This window comes from Lynx canadensis, chromosome A2 (genome assembly GCF_007474595.2).
Source record: "Lynx canadensis isolate LIC74 chromosome A2, mLynCan4.pri.v2, whole genome shotgun sequence".
Classification (NCBI taxonomy): Eukaryota; Metazoa; Chordata; class Mammalia; order Carnivora; family Felidae; genus Lynx; species Lynx canadensis.
This window is the reverse complement of record NC_044304.2, coordinates 84,202,871-84,226,561: the sequence shown is the minus strand read 5'-3', so window position 1 is coordinate 84,226,561 and position 23,691 is coordinate 84,202,871. Positions and strand designations below refer to the sequence as shown.

At 35.2% G+C, this 23,691-nt stretch overlaps 1 protein-coding gene and 1 long non-coding RNA gene across 2 annotated transcripts in view; one reads left to right on the top strand and one right to left on the bottom strand.

The window, feature by feature from the left end:
• LOC115508845 overlaps positions 1–2,771 on the bottom strand; it is an 87,901-nt gene extending 85,130 nt beyond the window's left edge. The window contains exons 1-2 of the long non-coding RNA XR_003967141.1: positions 2,700–2,771; positions 2,496–2,588 (exon numbers count right to left, since the gene is read on the bottom strand). This is a non-coding gene — a long non-coding RNA (uncharacterized LOC115508845). The remainder of the gene's footprint in view (positions 1–2,495; positions 2,589–2,699) is intronic.
• The window catches only part of GNAT3 (G protein subunit alpha transducin 3), a 59,829-nt gene that overhangs the window by 28,474 nt on the left and 7,664 nt on the right, over positions 1–23,691 (top strand). The window contains exons 3-5 of the mRNA XM_030307844.1: positions 1,667–1,808; positions 9,892–10,049; positions 15,173–15,301. Coding sequence (XP_030163704.1) covers positions 1,667–1,808; positions 9,892–10,049; positions 15,173–15,301 — 429 coding nt within the window. The remainder of the gene's footprint in view (positions 1–1,666; positions 1,809–9,891; positions 10,050–15,172; positions 15,302–23,691) is intronic.

Below are 23,691 nucleotides of genomic sequence, written 5' to 3'. Positions count from 1 at the left end.
CTGAGCTGTCAGCACAGAGCAAGACACGGGGTTCGAACCAACGAGCTGTGAGATCATGACCTAAGCCGAAGTCAGACACTCAACCAACTGAGCCACCCAGGTGCCCCAGAATTAATTTACTTTTAAATAATGTCTAGTAGCTACTATATTAGACAGTGGAGCTCTAGTCTATATGTTTTGGGGGAGGAGAGAAAGTGTCATTCATTAATTCTTTTCAGTACACAATGCAGTATGTTACAGAAAATTTCCAGTAGAAGCTCACTAATTTGAACAGGTTTAGGAATCAACTGGCAGATAGAAAGCTCTATGTCACAGAAATGTATTTGTGCATTCCCTGGAAAAACAGTGTTAAAGTCCCTACAGCTGGATTTTTTAAAGTATACATTTACCATTTTGCTTTGTGATGTTTCCTTATCCTGTGATGAAAGGATAGGAATCAGAACTTATTCCAGAAAGAAAAACCTAACTGCCATTTAATTTAATAATTAAATAATTTTCCAATTTCACTTTTTTGACAAAGAACTGAGATTTCTTTAATGAACTTATTCTTGAGCTATCTATAAAGACATTTTACTGCATGTTTTCCACAACTTTTAGTGGTCTACTTTTTTACTTATTAAAGTTGTTTAATATAGCAAGATAAACATGGCCATGTTGAAAATAGAAACACAGCAATTATTGGCAATCAAACATTAAAAACAACAAATAATGGATATAGGTTCTGCCTCTACTCTTTTCACTTCAGAAATTTTTATATTTGAAGGTTTTAATATCTTTAAGGGCCTTAGTGTTCTTTTCCTCCTCATGCTAACGTCTCTCTGTGTATAGATAAAACACAAATCCTTCATAATATGACATCCAAAATGATGGCTAATGAATGTAAGACACTTCGAAGACAAACAAAAAACAAACCTAGAAAGGAACAAGAACATATTATACAATAGACAATAAAGTAATAAGCATGTGCAGAGATTTTAGCTTTTAGAAGGTAAATCTATTTTAATCTATTATTCCAAAAGGATAAGTAAAACTGAGTTCTGATTAAATGAGTGGAAGGAAAAGAAGAGTTCAGCCAAATAAATGTCTGAGCATTTACACTATGAGAGCTAATGGCACGTACACAGATGGAAAAATAAGGAATTTAGCAGCAGGTAATTACCTACATTAAAAAAAAAAAAAGATGCCTTTGTTAATGCTATGAATAGAAAACAGGCACTCCTATTTTCCAGTGTGTCTTAAGTGATAGGAAAAGAAATGAATGTTCTACTAAAGTACTTCACTTCCTCTAGACATCATGTTATAAAGACTAATTTGAGAACTCTGTATCTTTGTCCTGGGAATCTGGAAATTTTTCTTTTGAAAATAAACAAGTGTTCTAAGTAACATGCTCATGATTTACCAATTTTAAATAGTGGTTTATCTAGAGCAAATTTTAATTCCTCTTTATATTTGGCATGGGGAGCTCAAAAAATAGTGCATTAGACCCCAATGATAATAAAAATCCATAGTCATAAAACTGTTCAGATTTAACATACACATATGGACAATATTTTTGTAACAAATATATATTGTAATTTTATTCAAGCAAATTATTATTGATGTGTTTTAATATTATAAAAAATATCAATTGCTCAACTCACAAAAGCTCTTCATGTTTAAATTGTAGGATCATCCATAAGAACGGTTACAGTGAGCAAGAATGCATGGAGTTCAAAGCAGTAATTTACAGTAACATATTGCAATCCATCCTAGCTATTGTGAAAGCCATGACTACCCTTGGGATTGATTATGTGAATCCCAGAAGTGCAGTAAGTATGCAAATAATGACCGTTGCAGTCCTACAATGGAGTTTGAGCCATAAAATGGTAGAACTAAATTTCTAGTATTAATCTACACCAAAAATTTAAGAATATGAATTATGAAATTTGGAAACTTTAATTCTGTTTAGTGTGAGATTTCTTTTTTTTCTTTACATGAAACTTTTCTTTTTGACTGTGTGCTATAATCTTATTCAATATTAACTGGTTTCCTAGGAATCAAATCTGATATCAAATAATATACTGTATTAGAGAAAAATATTGGTTATGTTTCCTAAATGTAAAAGAATTTATTCCATAAAATCAAACTACAATATCTCTACATTTATTTCCCAAGTTGAATTATGAGTCATTTCATGCAGACTTTTAGTAATAACATTACTAAAAATTACAATTTTCATTATTGTTCAATAATTACAAAGGCAATGTGGGGCAGGGAAATTTTTATTTTATAATGTCAATTTTTTAAAAAAGAATTCAAAGTGTGTGATTAAGTAAGCTCTATAATAAATATACTCAGATAGAGTTATGTTTATAAGGTAGCATCTAAATAGTTTCATTTCATTCTATTTTATATTTTGTAATATAATTCTATAACTATATAGTATTCTCCAAAGAACAATAATTACCCACACCCAAAAGAGGAGTAATAGTGTACAATCAACAGGAAAAACTCACTTATTTTTACATGTCCCATCCAAGAGCAGCTGGTTGCCTCCAGAAGATATCAATTGAACTGTTGCCAGTGCAACTCTTAGATACTTTGTTATACTACAATAAAAAAGAGAAGAACAGCATTTTAAGTATAGAGAAGAATGTGACATTTGTACTTTCCTCTCCGTATACTCCTGCTGGAGGTTAGGGTTCAACCATGTAAATTACCATTGGAAGCCAGGATGAAAAGAAAAATACTTTCATGCTGTTAATTTTAAAGGAAATGGTAAATCCTCTTCTTGTTCTGCTATTTTCCAACAAAGAGCACAGAAATGCTAAGTATGTTCTTAGGGCAGATCATTTGTAAGGCAGAGTCGGGAGTTCCGCTAGGCTCTCCTTCCATTTTTAGCTTTCCTCAAACTTGGCTCCAGTAAGTCACCTACTTCTTTAAGTTACAGTTTCCCTCTCACATGTAAAAGAGGAACTTGCAGGAGGAACTCAACTCCAATATCTTTGCATTCTTTACCATTCCATGAGTTGATGATCCTTTTTTTTTTTTTTTTTTTTTTTATGTAAGGGTAGTTTGGTTACAGCTCTGACGCTGGCTGTTCCTAAGAATCTGAGACTTTAAATTAGCCCTTCAGAAGCAACCTGATATAAGTCTCATATTTAAAGATGTGAAAAATCAGGGTCAAAGAGGATGAGCAATGTGGCCAGCATTGTATAGCTAATGTTTGGGGGCAAAACCCACTTCTTCTGGCTTCCATCAGAGTGCTTTTGCCTATGCAAGGATTTTTGCAAAAATACTGTTAATGGTCAGAAGTGATTGCTAATCTGCAACTGGTTAGAGTCTTAATGACCTTGCATGCCTGTGGAGTAAAAATAATAGACTCTGTAGATTGCTGCTAGTAGGCTGAGAATTAAAAAGAATGTAATTTATTCAAAGCGTACATTAAATGGTAAACACAGAGTGATTTATGTAGCACTGAACAACCGACATGACTTCTCAGGAGGACCTTTGTCCTCAAGTGTCAAACATCACAGCTGGCAGATACTACATAACTCAAATTTTGATTTCAATTGTTGAAAACTACAGTCGTTTTGGTGACAATTCTACAGTATTTGATTTTAAGATCAATATACTCTATACCTGCCTTAAACTTTTTAACAGATTAATTGCTAAGCATCTCATCTGTGTGTGGCTTTCAGAGTTCTGTTGTCCTATGGCTTTCAATTTAGCTGTATATTTATATAATTTCTATATTTTTATATTATCATTCATACATCATGCAGATTACCATTCGGAGAGAGAAGGAACCCTAAAAAAAGTTTCCATGAGCTTTATTGATTATAGCTCTGTAAATTTGGACAAGTTACTTAATCTTTGTACATTTTGGTTTCTTCATCCATGAAATGTTAGTGTTTTTTTCACTGAGTTTCAAAGACTATTACAGAAGGAAACAGAAATACAGGAAATCCACTTAAAAACAAAATCTTGTGGGGCAACTGTGTGGCTCAGTCAGTGAAGTGTCTGGCTCTTGATTTCAGCTCAGGTCATGATCTCACAGTTCGTGAGATCAAGCCCCACATCAAGCTCTGTACTGACTGTGGGGAGCCTGCTGGGGTAGTCCCTCCCCTGCTTGTTGCCCCCTCCTCCCCTTGTTTCTCATTCTCTCTCAAAATAAATAAACAACCCCCCAAATATTGTAAGATCCTAGTAAATATTGAGTATTTACTCTCTGATAATCACTTTGAATATAAGCTCATTAAAATTTATGTATTGAAGTCTACACATCCAACATCATTTGAAAAAAATTGTATTTCATTAAACTTTATTTATACAGCAGACATTGGACTGGACACTGGGAATATACTGAGGAATCAGCAGTAAATGAAATGGAAATAGTATTTGCCCTAAAGAGAGGGAAGACTGATGCTGAACAAGTAATTGCAAAGCATCAGCTATTGCAAAAGGGTAGTACAGCTCAATGGGGAGCTAAATCCTCATTTGTGGAAAGAATTACCAAGAAAGGAAGTACTATCACCAGTGGGGATGGGGAATAATAAATTAATAATAATAATAAAGTTTTTTTAAAGAAATGTTGAGTTTATAAGTTCTGTAACACGTCCACATGTGTAAGTGGTTGAAATGTGCATTTAAAGTTCAAAGGAGATAATTTGATGAGAGATCTAAATCTCAGTATCATTGGCACTATACTACGGCGTATAATTTATATTAAGGAAATGGGTGGGATGGAAAAGTTCAAATGCTTCGACTGAGAAGATAAGGGTGTAAAGAAGAGTAGTGACTTAGATGCCCGTGTTGAAAAACTAACATTTTCTGGTCATTTGAGAGGAATAAGAAAGTTGGAGGAGATGGCTGGATAGTAAGAGGAAAACCAAGTTATATGGAGTCACATAATTCAATATTCCAAAGGGTACTTATCTAAGCTGAAAGGTCTTGAGGTCAAAAAGAAGTATATTTAAAACCTACAGGGGCACCTGGGTGGCTCAGTTGGTTAAGTGTCAGACTTCGGCTTAGGTCATGAGCTTATGGTTCGTGAGTTCAAGCAAGCCCTGCAACAGGCTCTGTGCTTACAGTTCAGAGCCTGGAGCCTGCTTTGGATTCAGTGTCTCCTTCTCTCTCTGCCCTTTCCCCACTCATGCACTATCCCTCTCAGAATTAAACAAACATTTAAAAAATAATAAAAAATAAAACCTACAGGATTTAATAATACCAAGATCACTGGGGATATCATGAGACAGGTTTTAGAAAAGTTGTGGATGCAGAATCCAATGAAGTATGTTGAGATATGAGAAGAAGATATGGGAACAGTTTAAAGACATTTTAGCAACTGTAGCTGAGGAATATAAAGAGAAATAGTATCTGAAGCTGAAGGGGAATGCATCTAAGAGAGGGCTTGTTTTTACTTATATTAATATTTGACAGACTAATTTCATAAATATAGAACTTGTAAAGGGTAAAGTTGAAGAAACAAGAAGGGGACATAATACAGGCATTTAGTAAATTTCTACTTGTTCTCTCTGAATATTATCATATTCCATTTTAGAGCATCTAGAACATCCTCTAGACCAACATTAAATGAATGTTGAATGTTTTAGTACTTTATCTCATGATTTGGGTATTGTGACCATCTGTGAGATAGTATCCTACAAAGTGAACCCTATAATATGAACCAAAGAACAGTGATTTCTCAGAATTTTCCAGGATAAAGTTCTGTGATCAACTAAGTTTAAAATACATATATGCATATATATACACATATATTCCCAAGATGATAAGGTTGTGACATCTCTTCTTTCCTTGATATATTTTTTTCTGCAATCTTTGGAAATATGACTCAAGGGTTTAGAATGAGTTCCACAAGACTCTAGGAACACCTGAGGTCCCTAACATTTATGAAGAAATTCTGGGTAACTTGTAGAGACAGTATACATTTTTCTTTCTTTGCAACATAGTTCCAGAGCTATGCAAACTTGAGAGAATGAGCCATTCCAGAACCATCATAGTTTCCAAGCTTTTCCAAATATATCACAAGGAAATAAAATTTCTTCAGGATGCCACTCAAACCTCTTCAGAGCTATTTGAAAAATGTGAGAAATTATTGGAGAACCTTTAAAGCTTCCTTAGAACATGAGGTCTGAGCTAATTAACACATTTCATTTTATTGATTCATTTGTTCTACAATATTTCTGGGACAAATACTATGCATTAGGTTCTGGTGTAAGTCTTAAGGATGTAGAAATGAACAGAAAAAAAATATCACCACCTTCATGTGGTGATAGTCTAACATAAAAGATACAAAATAAAGAAATATGCAGTATGTAAGTAGTAACAAGTGCTATGAAGGAAAACAGAGGAGGGCAGGGGGCTAGAGAATAAGGAAAGAACGGAAGAAAGGGTGGCTCTGGAAGGCATTTTTGAGGGGCTGGTATTTGGGAAGAAACCTAAATGAAACAGGGAAGACATGGAGGAACAGCCATTCAAATGCTCTCAAATGGGGGGCTGTTGAGTTTGAGAAACAGTAAGAAGTCTGATGCATCTTGAGGAAAGAGAGACAAAGGGTGGGGGAAGGAAGAGATTGAGAGACAGAGCGGGGATGGGGGGGAGAGGGAGGGAGGGAAGGAGAAATAAAATTGAAAAAAAAATACATGGTCAAAACTTGTGAAACACTATGAGCCATGACATGGGATTTGGGTTTTGAGTGTGCTGGGAAATACTGGAGGTTTTAAAATATGGGAGTAAGATAATAAGTTGGAGTTCAATTTTCCATTACTTTGGCAGTTATGTAGAAGACAACTGTTCAAAAAAAAGACAACTTTTCATAATACTTGTTAATTTTGATATTATATATATTTAAAAAATTCAAACGTTATTGGTAGGTCCAATTCCTTAGCCATATGAATTTTGATTCTTTGAATTACCATGTCGGCCCTTTAATAACTGCAGAAGAACTTCCAGAATTAAAATACAGTATGTCCAATAACATATTATTTATGGTTAAAGAAAACTATGTATTGCCAGGGATTCTCAAATCAGGCTGCTCATTTGAGTCACCCAGAAGATTTTTGAAAATACCTTTGTAGAACCTGACACCCAGAGTTCCTGCCTCATTTCTTTGGGTTGAATTCCTTGTAGCAGTATTTTTTTTTAATTTTTTTTAACATTTTTTAATTTTATTTTTGAGACAGAGAGAGACAGAGCATGAACGGGGGAGGGGCAGAGAGAGAGGGAGACACAGAATCGGAAGCAGGCTCCAGGCTCTGGGCCATCAGCCCAGAGCCTCTTGTAGCAGTATTTTTAAAGAGTGCCTCACATGCTTATAATGCACAGCCTTGTTTGAAAATCACCATCATTGCCTTTTCTATGCAAGCAATAAACTAAAAAAATAAAAGGTCTTGAAAGACAAAACCAAACTGGTAGGATGGCCTGCCCTTGAGGGAAGTACTAGGATTGAAATGGTGGCGGAAGAACACTTTATGACATTTACATGTTCAAGGTGAGACGATTTTCATGATGGTTATCTATTCAAATAAAGTATATTTAGGTTGAAATTGGAAAAATTTTCTAAATGAAAGAGTATATTAGAAATTAGCTTGGTTCGTAAAGATATGTTAATAAGGCATGTCATTTTTTTCCCTTTAAGGACAAACTGGTTCGAACAGCTGTTTCATTGCATCATTTGTCCTGAATGACACCTTAATAGTGAAGGAGGCACATGGGATGCCAGCTAAACTGGCTGGGTCATATTTCGCTGGATTTGCAGTGCTCTCTCACATCTAACTAATTGGGAAGAAGGATTTAAAACTTTACGCTATGCCAATATAGGAAAATGGGTTCAATCCTTAGATTTTGGCCATTTTACAATTTTTGGTTAATGCTCATCTATGTAATCTGTTTGGATTAGCAGTAAAAACTGAATATGAAGAAAGATGTAGTAAGATTTTTAGTCTTAACAGACCCTCTCTTTAAGAAGGAGAGACATAACTTTAGTTTTTAATGCAAAGAACAGATTTTTTTTAAAAAAATGTAATGTTTATTTATATTTGAGAGAGAGACAGAGCATGAGCAGAGGAAGGGCAGAGAGAAGGAGACAGAGAATCCAAAGCAGGCTCCAGGCTCTGAGCTGTCAGCACAGAGCCCGATGCAGGGCTTGAACTCATGAACTGTGAGATCATGACCTGAGCCGAAGTCAGACGCTTAACCTACTGAGCCACCCAGGCGCCCCACAAAGAACAGATTTTTAATAAAATGGTGAAATAAGCCATTTTTACTATTTTAAAATAATAAATTGACTTGTATCAGAAAAGCAGCAAGTTCCCATTGATAATTCTTCACTGGTAGCCACCTGACATTGTACAAAGTAGTTTGGGTTTGACTCTCCTTCTGATACTCATTGTCCTTATTGGTTTGGCAAATCAACCTTCTAGTTTTAGATTCGTTTGTAAGATGGAGAAAAATGCTGTCTATGTGACAGTGCTGTGAGGATTTTGTGAGATATTATAGGCGCTGTCTTATAACCTGTTATAATACTATGTGCTAGAAAGAGTATGAGCTTTGGAGTCTGACAACAAGGATTTGAACCCAGACTTCACTTGCCTGGTCCAGTATCATGGTCAATAACTTAATTCCTTTGGAACTTGAATTCTTAACCTTAATTTTTTTTGTCATAAAATGGCTTTATTAGTTTAGATAAACTGTGGACTATTTTATTTAGTTGATAAAGTTTGATTTTCTTCTGTCCTTCTCACCTTCAAATATCCCATCAGGACTAACACAATATCTGCTTTTTTTCCCCCCTTTATTTCATTTTTTTCTTCTTTTCTTCTTTCCCTTCTCTTCTATTTTTTTTCTTTTTTTTCCTTCTCTTCTATTTTCTTAATGAAATCTTCACCTCTACCCTATTGATTAGCCTCAAAGTCATGCAAACAACACCTGTACAGATGTCCAAAAACCATGTATATATCAAAATACTTATCGCGGCTTTATTTATATGATTGCAAACAATACTTGTTGGTAAATTATACTGAGTTTTATTTTCCATGTTATCTCTAATTCCTTCATGGTATTTTTATTTCCTGGAAAATACATGGCAATGATCAAAATAAGAAGTGCCAGAATTGTTACCCTTTTATCCTTGCATTTTGACTCTGAAAAATATCAGAATTGTTACCCTTTTATCCTTGCATTTTGACTCTGAAAACTCAATCGGTTTACATTATCCCCTCTGACATTACATTCAGAAGTTAATGACATATCCTAAAATATCCTAAATTTACCATATCAGGTTACATAGATTTTACAATAGAGGACTCTTCACCCAGCCATTATAAGGAAACTCAGGGGAGCCTGGATGGCTCAGTCTGTTAAACATCTGACTCTGGAATTTGGCTCAGATCATGACCTCACAGTTTGTGAGATTGAGCCCCACATCTGGCTCTGAGTTGACAGTGCAGAGCCTGCTTGGGATTCTCTCTCTCCCTCTCTCTCTGCCCCGCCCCCACTTATGTGTACTCTCTCTCTCAAAATAAATAAACACTTTTAAAGATAAGGAAATTTAAGATTGCATTAACAGAATTATTACCTAAAGGAATAAGATGAAAATAATAAAATTTAGGGTGCCTGGGTGGCTCTGTTGATTAAGCATCCAACTTCAGCTCAGGTTGTGATCTCACGGTTGGTGAGTTCAAGCCCCACATAGGGCTTGCTGCTGTCACCACTGAGCCTGCTTTGGATCCTCTATCCCCCCTCTCTCTCTGCTCCTCACCTGCTTGTGCTCTCCCTCAAAAATAAACATGTAAAGAACCACTAAGAATAAAATTGAAATGCCCTATTAAAAGAATATGTGATTCCAAATAACAACATATTTTTATCATTCTTTTAAAAACATTGCTATAGGAAGACCAACGACAACTTTGTGTGATGGCGAACACTCTGCAAGATGGTGGCATGACACCTGAACTGGCTGAGGTGATAAAAAGACTCTGGAGAGACCCAGGAGTTCAGACCTGCTTTGAAAGGGCATCTGAATATCACCTCAATGACTCAGCAGCTTAGTAAGTGAATGCATTTAACAGGAATTATAGTTGAAACATTTAAGTCAAGAATTACAATTCTTCAGGGGTGCCTGGGTGGCTCAGTCAGTTAAGTGGATGACTTCAGCTCAGGTCATGATCTCACAGTCGTGAGTTCGAACCCCATGTTGGGCTCTGCTTCAGATTGTGTGTCTCCCTCTCTCTCTCTGCCCCTTCCCTGCTCACACTGTCTCAAAAATAAATAAATGTTAAACATTTTTTTAAAAATATTTAAATAAATAAATAAATAAACTATAATTCTTCAGACTCTACATTTGTCATCACAAATGAGGAAAGTAAATAGCTTTACATTTTTTACACTAAAATAAAAAGAAATTGAAGAGAAATATAGATCAAGGTGACATCATGAAATGTAAAACTATAAGCAAAGGAGCATTTAAAATAATTTTGAAAGTATTTGCCTGAAAATACCCACATTTTGCAAATATTTTCTCCCAAATGAAAAGGATTCATCTGTGTGCACTGTTCTCAATGTAAACGCAGATTGGTGGCATACACACTGATGTTTTGGGCTATTCATTCGTCTCTCAGCATATTACTTAAATATTCTTCTAAAATAATTTTATTGATGACACATTCTTTGACTCAATTGGTTTGATGAACATGATACAGAATTCTAGAAGAAAGTAATGATTTTCAAAACATTTGTATTTTGTGGGATACTGTTTGAGTCTCAAGAAAGATTATATAATTTTCACAGCTAATATCATCCAGTAGGCAATTATCAGCCACAATAAAATTAGGAGGTTATGATACCATTTGTAATTTCATTATCAAAATTATTTTAAATTTCTATTTTAGTAAGTAGTTCTTAACCTATACTCTGGTTATAAGCCTGCATGCATGTGTGTACATGTATGCAAATTAATATAATTACTTATTCTATGTATCTGTCCATGCATACTCATATATAAAACGGTATAAATACAGTTCTTTTGATGAACTCACAACAGAACATGTTAGTACTACTTAAAAGGTGATGTAAAAGTGAAACAAATGAAAGATTATTTGAGAATAGAACAATGAAACTTGCATGATACTTCAGCTTTCTAATCGTGATGGTCAGAAGGATTATAGAGAGAAAACAAACTATACAAATTTTAGGAAAAGCTAACAACAACAGTCTTCTGTGATTAGTCACTCATGTTCATTTTAAATTCCAAAGCCCTTGGAGGAAAGTCTTGCTCTCATCTCTTTGATGAAGTAGAGAAGGAATATCATCATGTGATTATTAAACTCATTTAATTGTTTTATGTGTCCCAGTGCCTAGCCATATTTTAATACTAAGACAACTCTGTGCAGTATAGAAAACTCTACTTTTCTTTATGAATCATTGATAAGGGTAGTCACAATAAGATATTTAATTGTGGAATATTCTCATAAAATTTTGCTTAACAAAACGCTAGAGAAGGAAGGAGAGATAGTGTTGGGGGGCAAGAATTCCTATCCCCTCAAAGGTCCCTCTAGCTGAACTCAGAATCAAATTGACACAAGACAGATTAACAGGAAAAAATGAAATGTAATTGGTATACATACAGGGAACCCACATAGACATGGAAATTCCAAAGACAGGCAAAATGAGGTCTATATGTCATCCTGAACTAAGGAGAAGAGGGTGGGGCCTGGGACTTCAGAGGGAAGGAATCAACTTCAAAGGGGGATAACAGCAGATGTTTGGTAATTAGAGGTTTGCCCTGCCATACAGATGGGTCACTCATAAAATTTCTCTCTCCTAATAACACTTATTCTGGGAAAGACCCCCAATTTTGATTCTTCTATACAGTTAAAGGAGGGGCAAGATTTCTCTTCAGCCTGCAGGGTCTCAAGTGCCTTCAGCTCAAAATAATCCACATACCAAAGTGACACATTCTGGGGAACTGGGGTGTTGTCCTGAACCCCTTCAATAGCTGTAATTAATATATTTGGTTTTGTATATACATTATCAATTAAGCATGAATTTTCCATTCAAATATTGTAAGAAGTGTATTTGCAATTATATTAATCATTATGTTTACCAAATACTTTACTCTTTAATAGCAGAAAAAATTACATATTGTGTTGTCAAAATGGGAAGATGAAATGACCCTGTATTGTATTTTCTAGACCTTCTAGCCTTTAGTTTCAGATTTTTTGTTTTGACACACAAAATAAATATTTTACAGAACTATCATGTTATAGATTCATATTAAAAGTATTTATCTGTTCAAGTTAAACATCATTACACAGTATCTACTTGCACCTATTTTGTGAATATTGCCCATATAATAATGGTTTTAAATACCCTGATTGATTTAGAGAGTAGTAAAACACCTCTCCACCTTCACTCCCAACCTCTGTTTCAGAAAATTTTCATTAAGAAAACCACCCAAAATTTAAATTGTTAATACTCCCTGCCCTCAGAGGTCCTTAAAAGGAAGATTAAAGAAAACACTTATTAAGAAAAATAGTTGAATGGCCATTGCTTTCTTCCAAAAATTAACAGAGTTTTTTCAAATACTGAATTGCATTCACATTTTGAAACTAAATATCATATTAGATCAGTCCCACACTCATGTCTATTTCATACATATTTTATAGAGCAATGGCCTCTTTCCTTCTCTCCCTTCCCTTGTCCTTTCTCTTCCTTTTCTCCCTTTCCCCCTCTCGCCCTTTTCCCCATTGTTCCTTTTTTGTTTTGTTTTGTTTTGTTTTGGTCAAAATAGGATACTTATATTTTCTCAAACCTAGAGCCCCTTCAAGTTTAGGCTAACAAAGTAGTGAATCTTAATCAGAGTAGGGAAGGGAATGTTGTTGGCAACATAACACCTCCCTGCTGGCACCTGTACTACTAGGAAGCTGAAGGAAAAAGGGCATGACAGTGACAAAGAGGGGAAAGAGTTTTATTAATACTTCATGGCTTACTGATTCAGGCCATCTAGTGTGCTGTTTAAATTCCAGAAGCTTTAATATTTAACAAAGACTTTACCAGGAAAAAAATTATTTTTACATGATTAGAAAAAGTATCAGGTATTTTTTTTAACTGATTTGAGCTATATGTATTTAGGGCCTCTGGTTTCAGTTCTAGACCACAGGCCTGAGCATTCAAATCTTATATTCATTAAAAGCAGGCCTCTTAAATGCAAATTTGTCACTCTGCTAATGCTTCTGCTTTGCTTGAAATCATTTACACATGCAAATGAAAGTACATTAAAAATGTCTTTACCAAAGTATTCATTTAGCTATCATTAAAATGAATTGAATCTCTATGTTGACAGGTATGTTTTTGTTGTTCCTGCATGAATCAACTGACCAGCCGTATGTGCAGACTTAGTCAACAGAGAATTCACAAAGGGTATTGCTTCACAAAACAGAAAATAGATAAACTGGAAAAAGCTTCCAATATTTTCTGCTGATATATCTGTTTCTTGATTTGTCCCTTGCTTTTTAAGAAAAATTAAGCTTTATTAGAATAAAGCACAGTAATAAATTTTCCTATCATACATAAATGTGTTTCTGAACTATGATCACCTATTTGTCATTTAGCCAAAATCCCTTTGAGGCGTTCACTCAATTTGTTTCAGCTTAAAAGCAGAAAGATCCTCCGAGAATATATTACCCATATTGCTGTTGAATTTATTTTTTTTAAAAGGATAAAATAGTTTTGCTTTTCAAGGTATGATGTGAGGTGCTAACACATAACAACTCTTCAACTTAGACCCTGAAAAATTCAACTTTTGAATGATAACTAATATTTAGCTGGATTCTACCTCTCAAATTCTTTCTGGATAGATGTATGCCCATCATAATCTTCCTATTTAGCTATACATGTAAACTTAGTTTTAATATAATGAACAATTTTGCCATAAAAACCTTACCAGGCTTTTATTGTCACTATTAAACATTTTCACAGAAATAGCCATATTGCTAAACTACTAAAGCCTTATATTCAAAGTCTAGAATTGTGGTTTTCAACTGTTTTTAAAGCAATGGGATACTTTGTTTTAGTTTAAAGACATGATCTGATTTCAAGAAGGAGGCAAAGAACAGCTTCTTTCCTCTAATCTAACAGACTCTAGCGGAGCACACGGCTTACTCAGATCTATTTCTGCTTCTCAGCACCTCTAGATCCTGTGGGCAAAACCAGGGCAGTACTCAGCTTGCTAACAGTAGGGTTTTTAAATATGTGGTCCAGGAAAGAGGTAAGGATACTGACACATTGGTGGAAGAGAAGAGAGGTAGGAGTAGGTGCAATGTCTAAGTTCAGCCTTCTGTCCCCTGAATGGCTCAGGCAATGAAATAAGTTAGTTCCATCGTGAACCAGCAAGAAAATCAAAATATTTTCTTTTATTGTGCTAACTGTATATAATCATGGCACTTCATACAAATGGTCTAGAGTCCTAAGCTAGACAATCCATGGAGAACAACAGGACAAACTTCAAGTTATGAAAACCAATAACTCCCTTAAAATTCAAAATGCCTAAATTCAAATTACAGCATTTTGAAGATAATCTAGTGACTACCATTACAAGATAGGACGTTTTGGGGGATGATCAAAACCTGGAAACAGAAATTTTCTCTGAAATATATCTATATAACATCAATTCTGTTACATACACCTCATAAAATGCAGGCTAAGGTAGTATTGATCTAGTTTTTTTTTTTTTGTTTTGTTTTGTTTTTTTTTTTTTTTTTTAGAGAGAGAGGGTACACAAGCAGGGGAGAGGGGTAGAGGGAAAGAGAAAAAGGATCTTAAGAAGGCTCCATGACTTAGCAAGGAGCCTGACACGGGTCTCCAGGTCAGGCTCAATCCCATGACCCCGGGATCATGACCAGAGGTGAAATCAAAACTCAGATGCTTAACCAACTGAGCCACCCAGGCACCCAGACCTAGATGTCTTTACAAGAGGCCTCCATTGGTCATGTGTGTGCCACACTTAGTATTCTGCAGCATCCGTCCACCAAGCTCTGATGAGCAGGGTTACAGAGAACCAGTCTGGAGTTTAATAATTTTAATGGACCCTGAAGTAAAAATTCATTTGTACTGAATCCTGGTATCTTCAAATGCAAATTTTAAAAATATATGCTATTTTTTGTTGTTGTATTAGCTACCTTAATGATGTAGATAGAATCACAGCTCCTGGATATGTCCCAAATGAGCAAGATGTTCTACATTCTCGAGTGAAAACAACTGGAATCATTGAAACTCAATTCTCCTTCAAAGATTTGCATTTCAGGTATGAACAATGTCTTTTCTAATCATCAACTGAAATATTCAATATGCATATATATGTATTTTTTATTTTTCATATATATATGAATATATATATATATATTTTTTTTTTTTTTACAGAGAAAGGTCTAACCCATATTCAAGCCCAGTGAACCTTAGGCATACTTTCTAGGCCTTCCTAGCTCACTGTCAGTGCTACTTTCCCTTATTGCCTTCCTAGAGCCCTACACCCTAACCCCCACCCTAAGTCCCAATACTTCCTCCAAGAAAAATGCCTCTGTATTGACCAGGTGGTAGCTAGATTTTATTTTCCTCTTACTTGAAACTGATATCCTACTTAAAAAAAAGAAAAGAAAATGTATTTAAATTAAATTTAAGTAACAGGTGCCACGGATACTATTTCCTTTGCCTTCCTACTCTCTCATTTGCCTGAAATACTCTTATTAATTCATTTCCTTAATTTAAAATGATGCAAATAATTGAGAGGAGAACTATTTGAATGTGATGCCATTTACTGAAATAACAAGGCCTATTTTATAAGCATGGTTTGGGTATGAAAATGAGTCCAGTATTTTTATTGCTGTCACATTATCAAGACATTTCTAGAAATGCTAGTGCAAAATCATTCAGTTTCTTAAAAAATGTTTTTAATGTTTGTTTATTTTTGAGAGAGAGACAGAGCACAACCAGGAGAGGGGCAGCAAGACAGGAAGACACAGAATCCAAAGCAGGCTCCAGACTCTGAGCTATCAACACAGAGCCTGACGCAGGCTCGAACCCACAAATCATGAGATCATGACCTGAGGCGAAGTCAGATACTTATTTAACCAACTGAGCCACCCAGGCACCCCAAAACCACTCATTTTTTGAACCAAGAATTGGAAATCCAAACCATAGTGCTATAAAACATCATCATATTTAACTGCCTCTCCCTATGGATTGTTGATGAGATGGACTATTAAACATTAAAACCAGGTTCCAGATGTACCACTAAATAATGAAAAGTTAATAAAAATACAATTAGTAAACCCATTCATGTACACAAAATGGGAATACTTTTAAAAAGTAGAAAAACTGAACAAAAGTGGCATGAATTATCTGTATCCATTTGTCAGGCAAAATTCACTTCAGTGGGATAAAAGCTTTAAAATTTTTTTAGTATTAGAAGTGGTGAGACGTAATATCTAATTAGAATAGATATTACAGAGATGGCCAGGATATTTTCAAATTAATATCAAATAAAGCCCTTCAAAATTTACACCCAAATCTCAGGTCCACCAATAGTTAATTTTCTGAAAGATGACCCAAAGATCAAACCAGGATAAAGGGGACACAAAAATTTGGATCCACATCCACTCTTGGCAAACGTAAGCAGTTTGTTTTCGGTACTGTCATCGCTGTTCCTCTTTGGCAACTACGTTCTCCAGGCTTCTGGTTTTTGATCCAGTTTCTAAGGTTTTCCCATGGGAGTCCAAGTCCAATTGCTTGGACCCTCTGCCTCTCCTAACCCTGTCAAAGCATTACACAAGCTAATGGAATTTTCTGGATTTTAGATCGCTTGGACCATAAACCAGTTATGAAAATTAGTATCACATAATGAATACCTAGAAGCTTATAACTCAGTCATTCTCTGCAACACCAACTTAGTATCTTCTCAGAAATAGTCACTTGGACAAATTATCTGCCTATATCTATATATCTATATATCTATATATATCTGTTCTTTGAACATTCCAAACCTTAGGACCTTGCTGTTCTCTTTGCTTAAAATGCTCTGACCCTGGATGAGAAGGACTGGCTCCTTCTTATCATTAGGTTCCCAAATCAGATACTATCACCTCATGGAGACTTATTCATTCTGTTACCCATCGCCTCACATCCCTGTCACCACTACACTCAGTAGTGTACTGGTAAACATATCAATAGGCTCTCTGGGACACAGGGAGAGGGAAAGCCTGATGTATGGCTCTTGAGGATTCCCTTGCTATAAATACCCTAACAATGGTTAATTGCAACCTAGCAAAGTGAGGTCACTGAATGCGGCACTGGGAAGAAATGTAAACAGCTCTCACTAGCCATACCAGTGGGAGCCAATGCCTTTACAACACTGAAATATCAGACTATTTTGCTACTTAAAAAACAAAAACAAAAACAAAAACTTACTAATGTGTGAAGTTTCCTTGTTTGTTTATTTGTTTCCTCCTTTGTTTCTGTTTCTGTCTCCTATGCTCTGAGCTCCTGGAGGCCAGGGTCATGTCTGTTTACAGTGCCGCCTCCTGTGATTATCACAGTGGCCAGCACAGAGTAGGCGTACTGTCAGTTCTTGCTAGATGAATAAATGTGTGATGCCAAGCACTATATATACCCTATTTTTACATGCTCATTATAACATGTTGACCTGAGTATTGCTGTACTTATTTTGGATAAAGAAAAAAATTAAAGCTAAAATGAGGTGAAAGATTTCCTCAATATCATACATAGAAGTGTTAGAAATGTGGGGCGCCTGGGTGGCGCAGTCGGTTGGGCGTCCGACTTCAGCCAGGTCACGATCTCGCGGTCCGTGAGTTCGAGCCCCGCGTCAGACTCTGGGCTGATGGCTCAGAGCCTGGAGCCTGTTTCCGATTCTGTGTCTCCCTCTCTCTCTGCCCCTCGCCCGTTCATGCTCTGTCTCTCTCTGTCCCAAAAATAAATAAACGTTGAAAAAAAAAATAAAAAAAAAGAAATGTGATTAGAACATACATCTTTCTAACTTCAAAAACCACACTTCTTGCACCGCATGTCATTGTGGGCTGTTAGGTAAATTGGGACAGAAACCATTCTTTTTTTAGGGGCACCTGGGTGGCTCAGTCGGTTAAGCATCCGACTTTGGCTCAGGTCATGATTTCACAAGTTCGAGCCCCGCGTCAGGCTCTGTGCTGACAGCTTGGAAGCTGGAGCCTGCTTTGGATTCTGTGTCTCCCTGTCTCTCTGCCCCAATCCCACTCACTCACTCTCTCTCTCCCTCAAAAATAAATAAATGTTAAAAAACAAATTAGAAAAAAAAAAAAGAAACCATTCTTTTTTTCTGTAGAGTAAGTGCTTCTTCAAATGTTTTTGGTCATTCATAACTCCCTTCAGAGAGAAGAGGGAAGGGAGAAAAAAATGACCGCCTGTTTGTGAGATATCTCTGAGTTGGCAAGGCTCAGTACTTTTGCACATCTGTGCTTCTGAAACCAGGGACATGACGATTGCCAATGAACACATAAACCTCAGAAAGTCATGTCCATTATTTGGAACATCTATTTCACTCAGTAGCAAATAATACTCATAGAATTTTAAAAAATTATATACTGAATAGAATACAGCATTTGCATTAATATTTAAAAAAATGATTTTAGGGGTACCTGGCTGGCTCAGTCAGTTGAGCACACTAGTCTTGATCAGGTCATGATCCCATGGTCGTGGGATCAAGCGCTGTGTCAGGCTCTGTGCTGAGCGTGGAGCCTGCTTAAGGTTCTCTCTCTCCCCCTGCCGCTCTCCCCTGCTCATGCTCCCTATCTCTCTAAAAATTAAAAAAGGCAATTAATAAATAAAACATTATTTTAAAGATATATTACCTCATAATAGACCTCTTCAGAGTATACCTTTAAACCCCTATTGGTGTACCATTTTCCCATTCTTTTGTAGTTCTGTGTTTTGTGAGGCATTGTCGTAAGTCATATAGACAGGTGATTGCCTATGCTGCTTTCATATATTGTTGGCGCTTATGAAGGAATAAGAAAAGGACTTGCTAATTCTCTATGACAGCATCAATGCTGAAATGGAAGGTGTTTGTTAATTGGATTGTGAAACCAAGTTAGGATTTCTTTTGACCTAACAGTTTCTATACCACACAAATACAACCTCTTTGCATTCATTCAAACAGGTTTGCAGCTCTTTTGTTTTAATGTTTTGTTTTTCTTCTTCCTGAAGAGGGTGTATTATTAAAGGCATCTTCTGTTAGGAAATGGAGAAGGATAATAACGCAAATGCAGGGAATTTCTTTAAAAACAAGTATTTAAACAATGAAGTTTTGAAAGTATTTAAATTTTACTACAAAATATAAAAAAGGCAACTATACTTTTTTCTTAAGGAACTATTTAAAATCATTTAATTACGTTTTTAAGCTTAGTCACCGCAACTGAGATATATTAATCCCTTAATAATTTCCACAGTTAAATCACTTGGTTTTTTTTTTTGAAGTGCTGAATAGGATTATCTAAAAGTACACAGACTTTTATAGTATAAAATTTGGTAGTGTTTCAAAATAGAAAGTCTAAAAATAAGATACCTTCCAACTTCATTTCAGTAAGTGCCCAGGTATTAAAATATATTGCATTAACATTGATTTGAATTCACATAGCATAAATCATCCTATGACTATTTAAAACTAAAGATTTAATTTGCATACTAAACTAGAGAAATCTAGAATTTTAAACAGGAACATCAAAATGAAAAATTCTGTCTGTTAAGATACTGTATCATCTTCCTGTATCACCTAATTTAATGGAAATTACCTTAGCGTTCTTATCAAACCAGAATTCCAACAGTCAAATGTAAAATAAATTATCTTTACAAATGTTAAAGTACTATGTAAATGGAAAACACAAGTGTGAGCTCTTCTATTGTTATAAAATAATCCCCCGGGACGAAGAACTTACAGATTTATAATGATTTATCCAATAATGATAGAGAAGCCACTTTCTCCCTAATTGTTCCACAATTAAACAATAGAATTAAGAGGACATAAAACTATATGGAAGTCGAGGAAGAGAGGTCAGCAATTATTACAACATAGAGTTTTAGGTTTTATAAATTCAACATAACTATTCTCAAGAATGTTTGAGTGGATCTATGAGATAAATTATAATTTTCTTAAATTTCAAATTGATCATGTGCACTCTGTTTATTTCTGTGGGGGCATAAGTCAGTTTAGGAGTGAGTCTGATTGTCTACTCAGCTGCTAGATCTCAAATTAGCTTTGTCCTTCTCTATTAGATCTCACAGAGCAATCACTCATGTATAGCTATATATTTGTTTCAAGTATGTTCATGGTTAGTATTATCAAGACAATAAGCTACGTAACATGTCTAATTTATTCTAGTGATATATTTTAATGACTTTGTGAATTATACTATTCAATAATTAGAGAATTATCTAGTGGGTATATCAAGTTCCAAACAAACACACACACTTTTTGTAGCAAGTATATAATGTTATTAACAATTATGAGCATTTAGAGACCCTGACTGTTTTATGGTTATAACTCCTTTTGATTCCGTTTTTTATATACAAGCAGTGAAGGGATTTAGAATGATCTCTGTGCATATCTTTTTTGTCTGCAAATATCTGTCCTAATCTATTTTGAGAACTTGGCACCAGAGAAAGACTCGGTTAGGCTATTTTGTGATGGCTGTGTGGTGGTGACACAGATCTATCCTGGCCCTTTAATATGTTGCCATCTTAAGATGGTTTAATATTATATGGTCAAATATCTTAAAAAATCTCCACCAACAGAATAATTTAAAATAAATTCCAAATCAGGTTAGATTTTCTTTTTTTTTTTTTTAGCGTAGATTATGCAATAATTTTTAATTGCTATGAAGTACAGATTATTTCATTATAATCTATCTAATATGAACTGTGAATAATCTTGTGTGGTTAAATATTTAGCCAACTGTTTGACACAAACCCATAAAATTCAACAGCTTTCCAAACTGTTTAAAATAGATTATAAAACACAACTGTTTAATGTAAAGCCAACTATTTAATATAAAACTCTGGCAATTCGCCCTATATTAATACCATGGGTAGTTTAACAAATAATCAATGTTCAGCTATCACCTAAAAGCCTTGCCTGTGGATTTTTAATTGTATCATACAACTCAGGCATTTAAAAACTTTTTTTTTAATTTAAGAATTCTGGCTTAAATATCAGAATTAATAAGAAAATATGTATTACCAAAATATACATTAAAAAAAACTTCATGCAAAATGCAAAATGAAAACTGCATATTCTATTCAATATCATTAAGGCTCTGGTTACCTTAACTGCTCAAGGAATTAAGGATACTCAATCTGTATCACATGTACATTTACCTCATTAATTGTTATGTAGATTTGACGAATCCAAATGTTCAGTCAGCAGGAATGAATGTTTTTCTCTGATTTCTACTTTTGTTTTTCACAGAATGGTCATGATGGAATATATATGTATCCATACTCCCATATACTTATGTATTTATATATACTCATATACATTCTTAAATATATTTTTATATAGAAGAATACTTATTCAATGAAATATATAAGTAAATGCTTCTACTTTGGGAATCTTGAAAATGTTTCAATAGATTGTAATGCTTTACACCTCTAAAATAAGCCCCAAATTAAAACTTAGAGAAAGAGTTAAAAGTGAAGAGAGATGTATGACAAGAAAGGACTACAATAGCAGGAAAACAAAATATAACTTCTTAGAGCTAACATTATATCCAGTACACTCAATATGAAAACAAAACTCCAGATGTTGGTCTGATCTGCTAATGAACATTTCAATTCTGTAATGGCAGATGACATTAGAGCAATGGCCAATGCTTCCTGGACCTTTGTCTCTAATGTCAACCTGCTCGCATGCATATATACACACACACCACTGTTTATCAAGTGAGTCATAACATGAGTAGGTTATTGGCATACAATCTAAGACTTTCAAAAGTCACTTTTATCAACATAACAAAACACTCAGAGGGCAGATCTTTGTCCTCCCTTCCTTGGGAGAAAGCTAAGCCTATTAAAATGTGTTTAGTGGAGGCTGCATGATAGGTTAAAAGAACTGTTGGCTAAGGGTCATGCTACATTTTATACCCCTCGCTGATTTTATACATTTACCTGAAGATAAGAGCTACCCTTACACAAAGATGTTAATATCAACAGTAGGCTTCGAAGAAGCTGAATGATCAGAGAAAGTCAGCAGAGAGCCAGTGAGATTGCTGGGCTTGCTTTGACTCTCATCTCAAAGGTTTTGCAAACATTTATTTTTTGGGGAAAGCCATTTGGTATCATTACATTGTAGAAAAAAAATACATGGGAAGTATATGAAATTTCTGTTTTTCCCTTTTCCTGGGGAGTTTATATTCCCCTAGGAGTCCATAAATTGGTAATACTCATACCTTGATCATTCTTATTGCCGTTTTCATTGCAAGGGGTTCCCTGCAATTTTTTTTCTTATTCAAAACTATTAATATGAGATTGCCCTCTTTGAGGTAAAATATATGACCACCATGCTAGGAATCTGAGCAGTTATACTAAGTCACCTTGTCAGATTTGTAACTTTTGAATATAATCTAATTGAAAATATAAAAGTGATTTTAAAAGAGAAATTATCAGGTGTGGGTGGCTCAGTTCATTAAGGGTCCAACTCTTCATTTCGGCTCAGGTCATGATTTCACGGTTCGTGAGACTGAGCCCTGCATTAGGCTCTGCACTAATGGAGTGGAGTCTGCTTAGGATTCCCTCTCTCCCCTCTCTCTGTTCCCACCCTGCTTGTTCCCTCTCTCTCTCTTTAAATAAATAAACTTGAAAAAAATAAAAAAGAAATGATCAGACAGATAGCTTACTTAGTTGGCCATAAAAACAGAGATAAAGAAGCTCAAAAACAAATGCTAATTAGACTCATCCAAGTCCTATTTAGTGGGGAAAACTTAATCAAGGTGTCCTGGAATTTGGTTCCTGCAACAATATCATTTCTACTGTGGAAACTGAAGATTGGGCTGTCTTAGCACAAACATTCTATTCATCCAGCAACTTTTGCCCTCATTCCATGATTGGTTAGTTCTCCATTATAGGATGTCCAGTATGGAAGCAAACCCTGAAGAGGGGACTAGAACACAAGAGAAAACAAGAATTATGGAGATATTTTCATGTTAAAATCTAGTGGGTGGAGATACAAGGAGTTGTTTTAGTTTGAAAAGCCTACAAGGAATTTAAAACTCTGATGTATATTCAGTCCTCTGTGCACCAAAACCCACAACTTGATGCATCTTTGTTCAGTCACAGTATCACAGTTCTTTACCAGATATGATCCATCATATACTCATATGATCAAGTGGAGAATATACACAACAGCTAGATTCCTGGAGGTCTATACCATCGCCATTAAAATAATGGAACAAAACACCTGGTAAGGGGAGAGTTTTACATTTTTGCCCAGTTTGACAATACATAGAGCTATTGTTTGGCTTAGGGGAAGAAGGATAGACTCTACAGTGAAGGTAATTCTGGCCCACTGGTGAGAGCTTAAGAGTTTTAAAGCTAACTGTGGACACTATGTACTAGTTGGGGATCTCTGGTCCAAGCAAATAGACTGACACATGATGA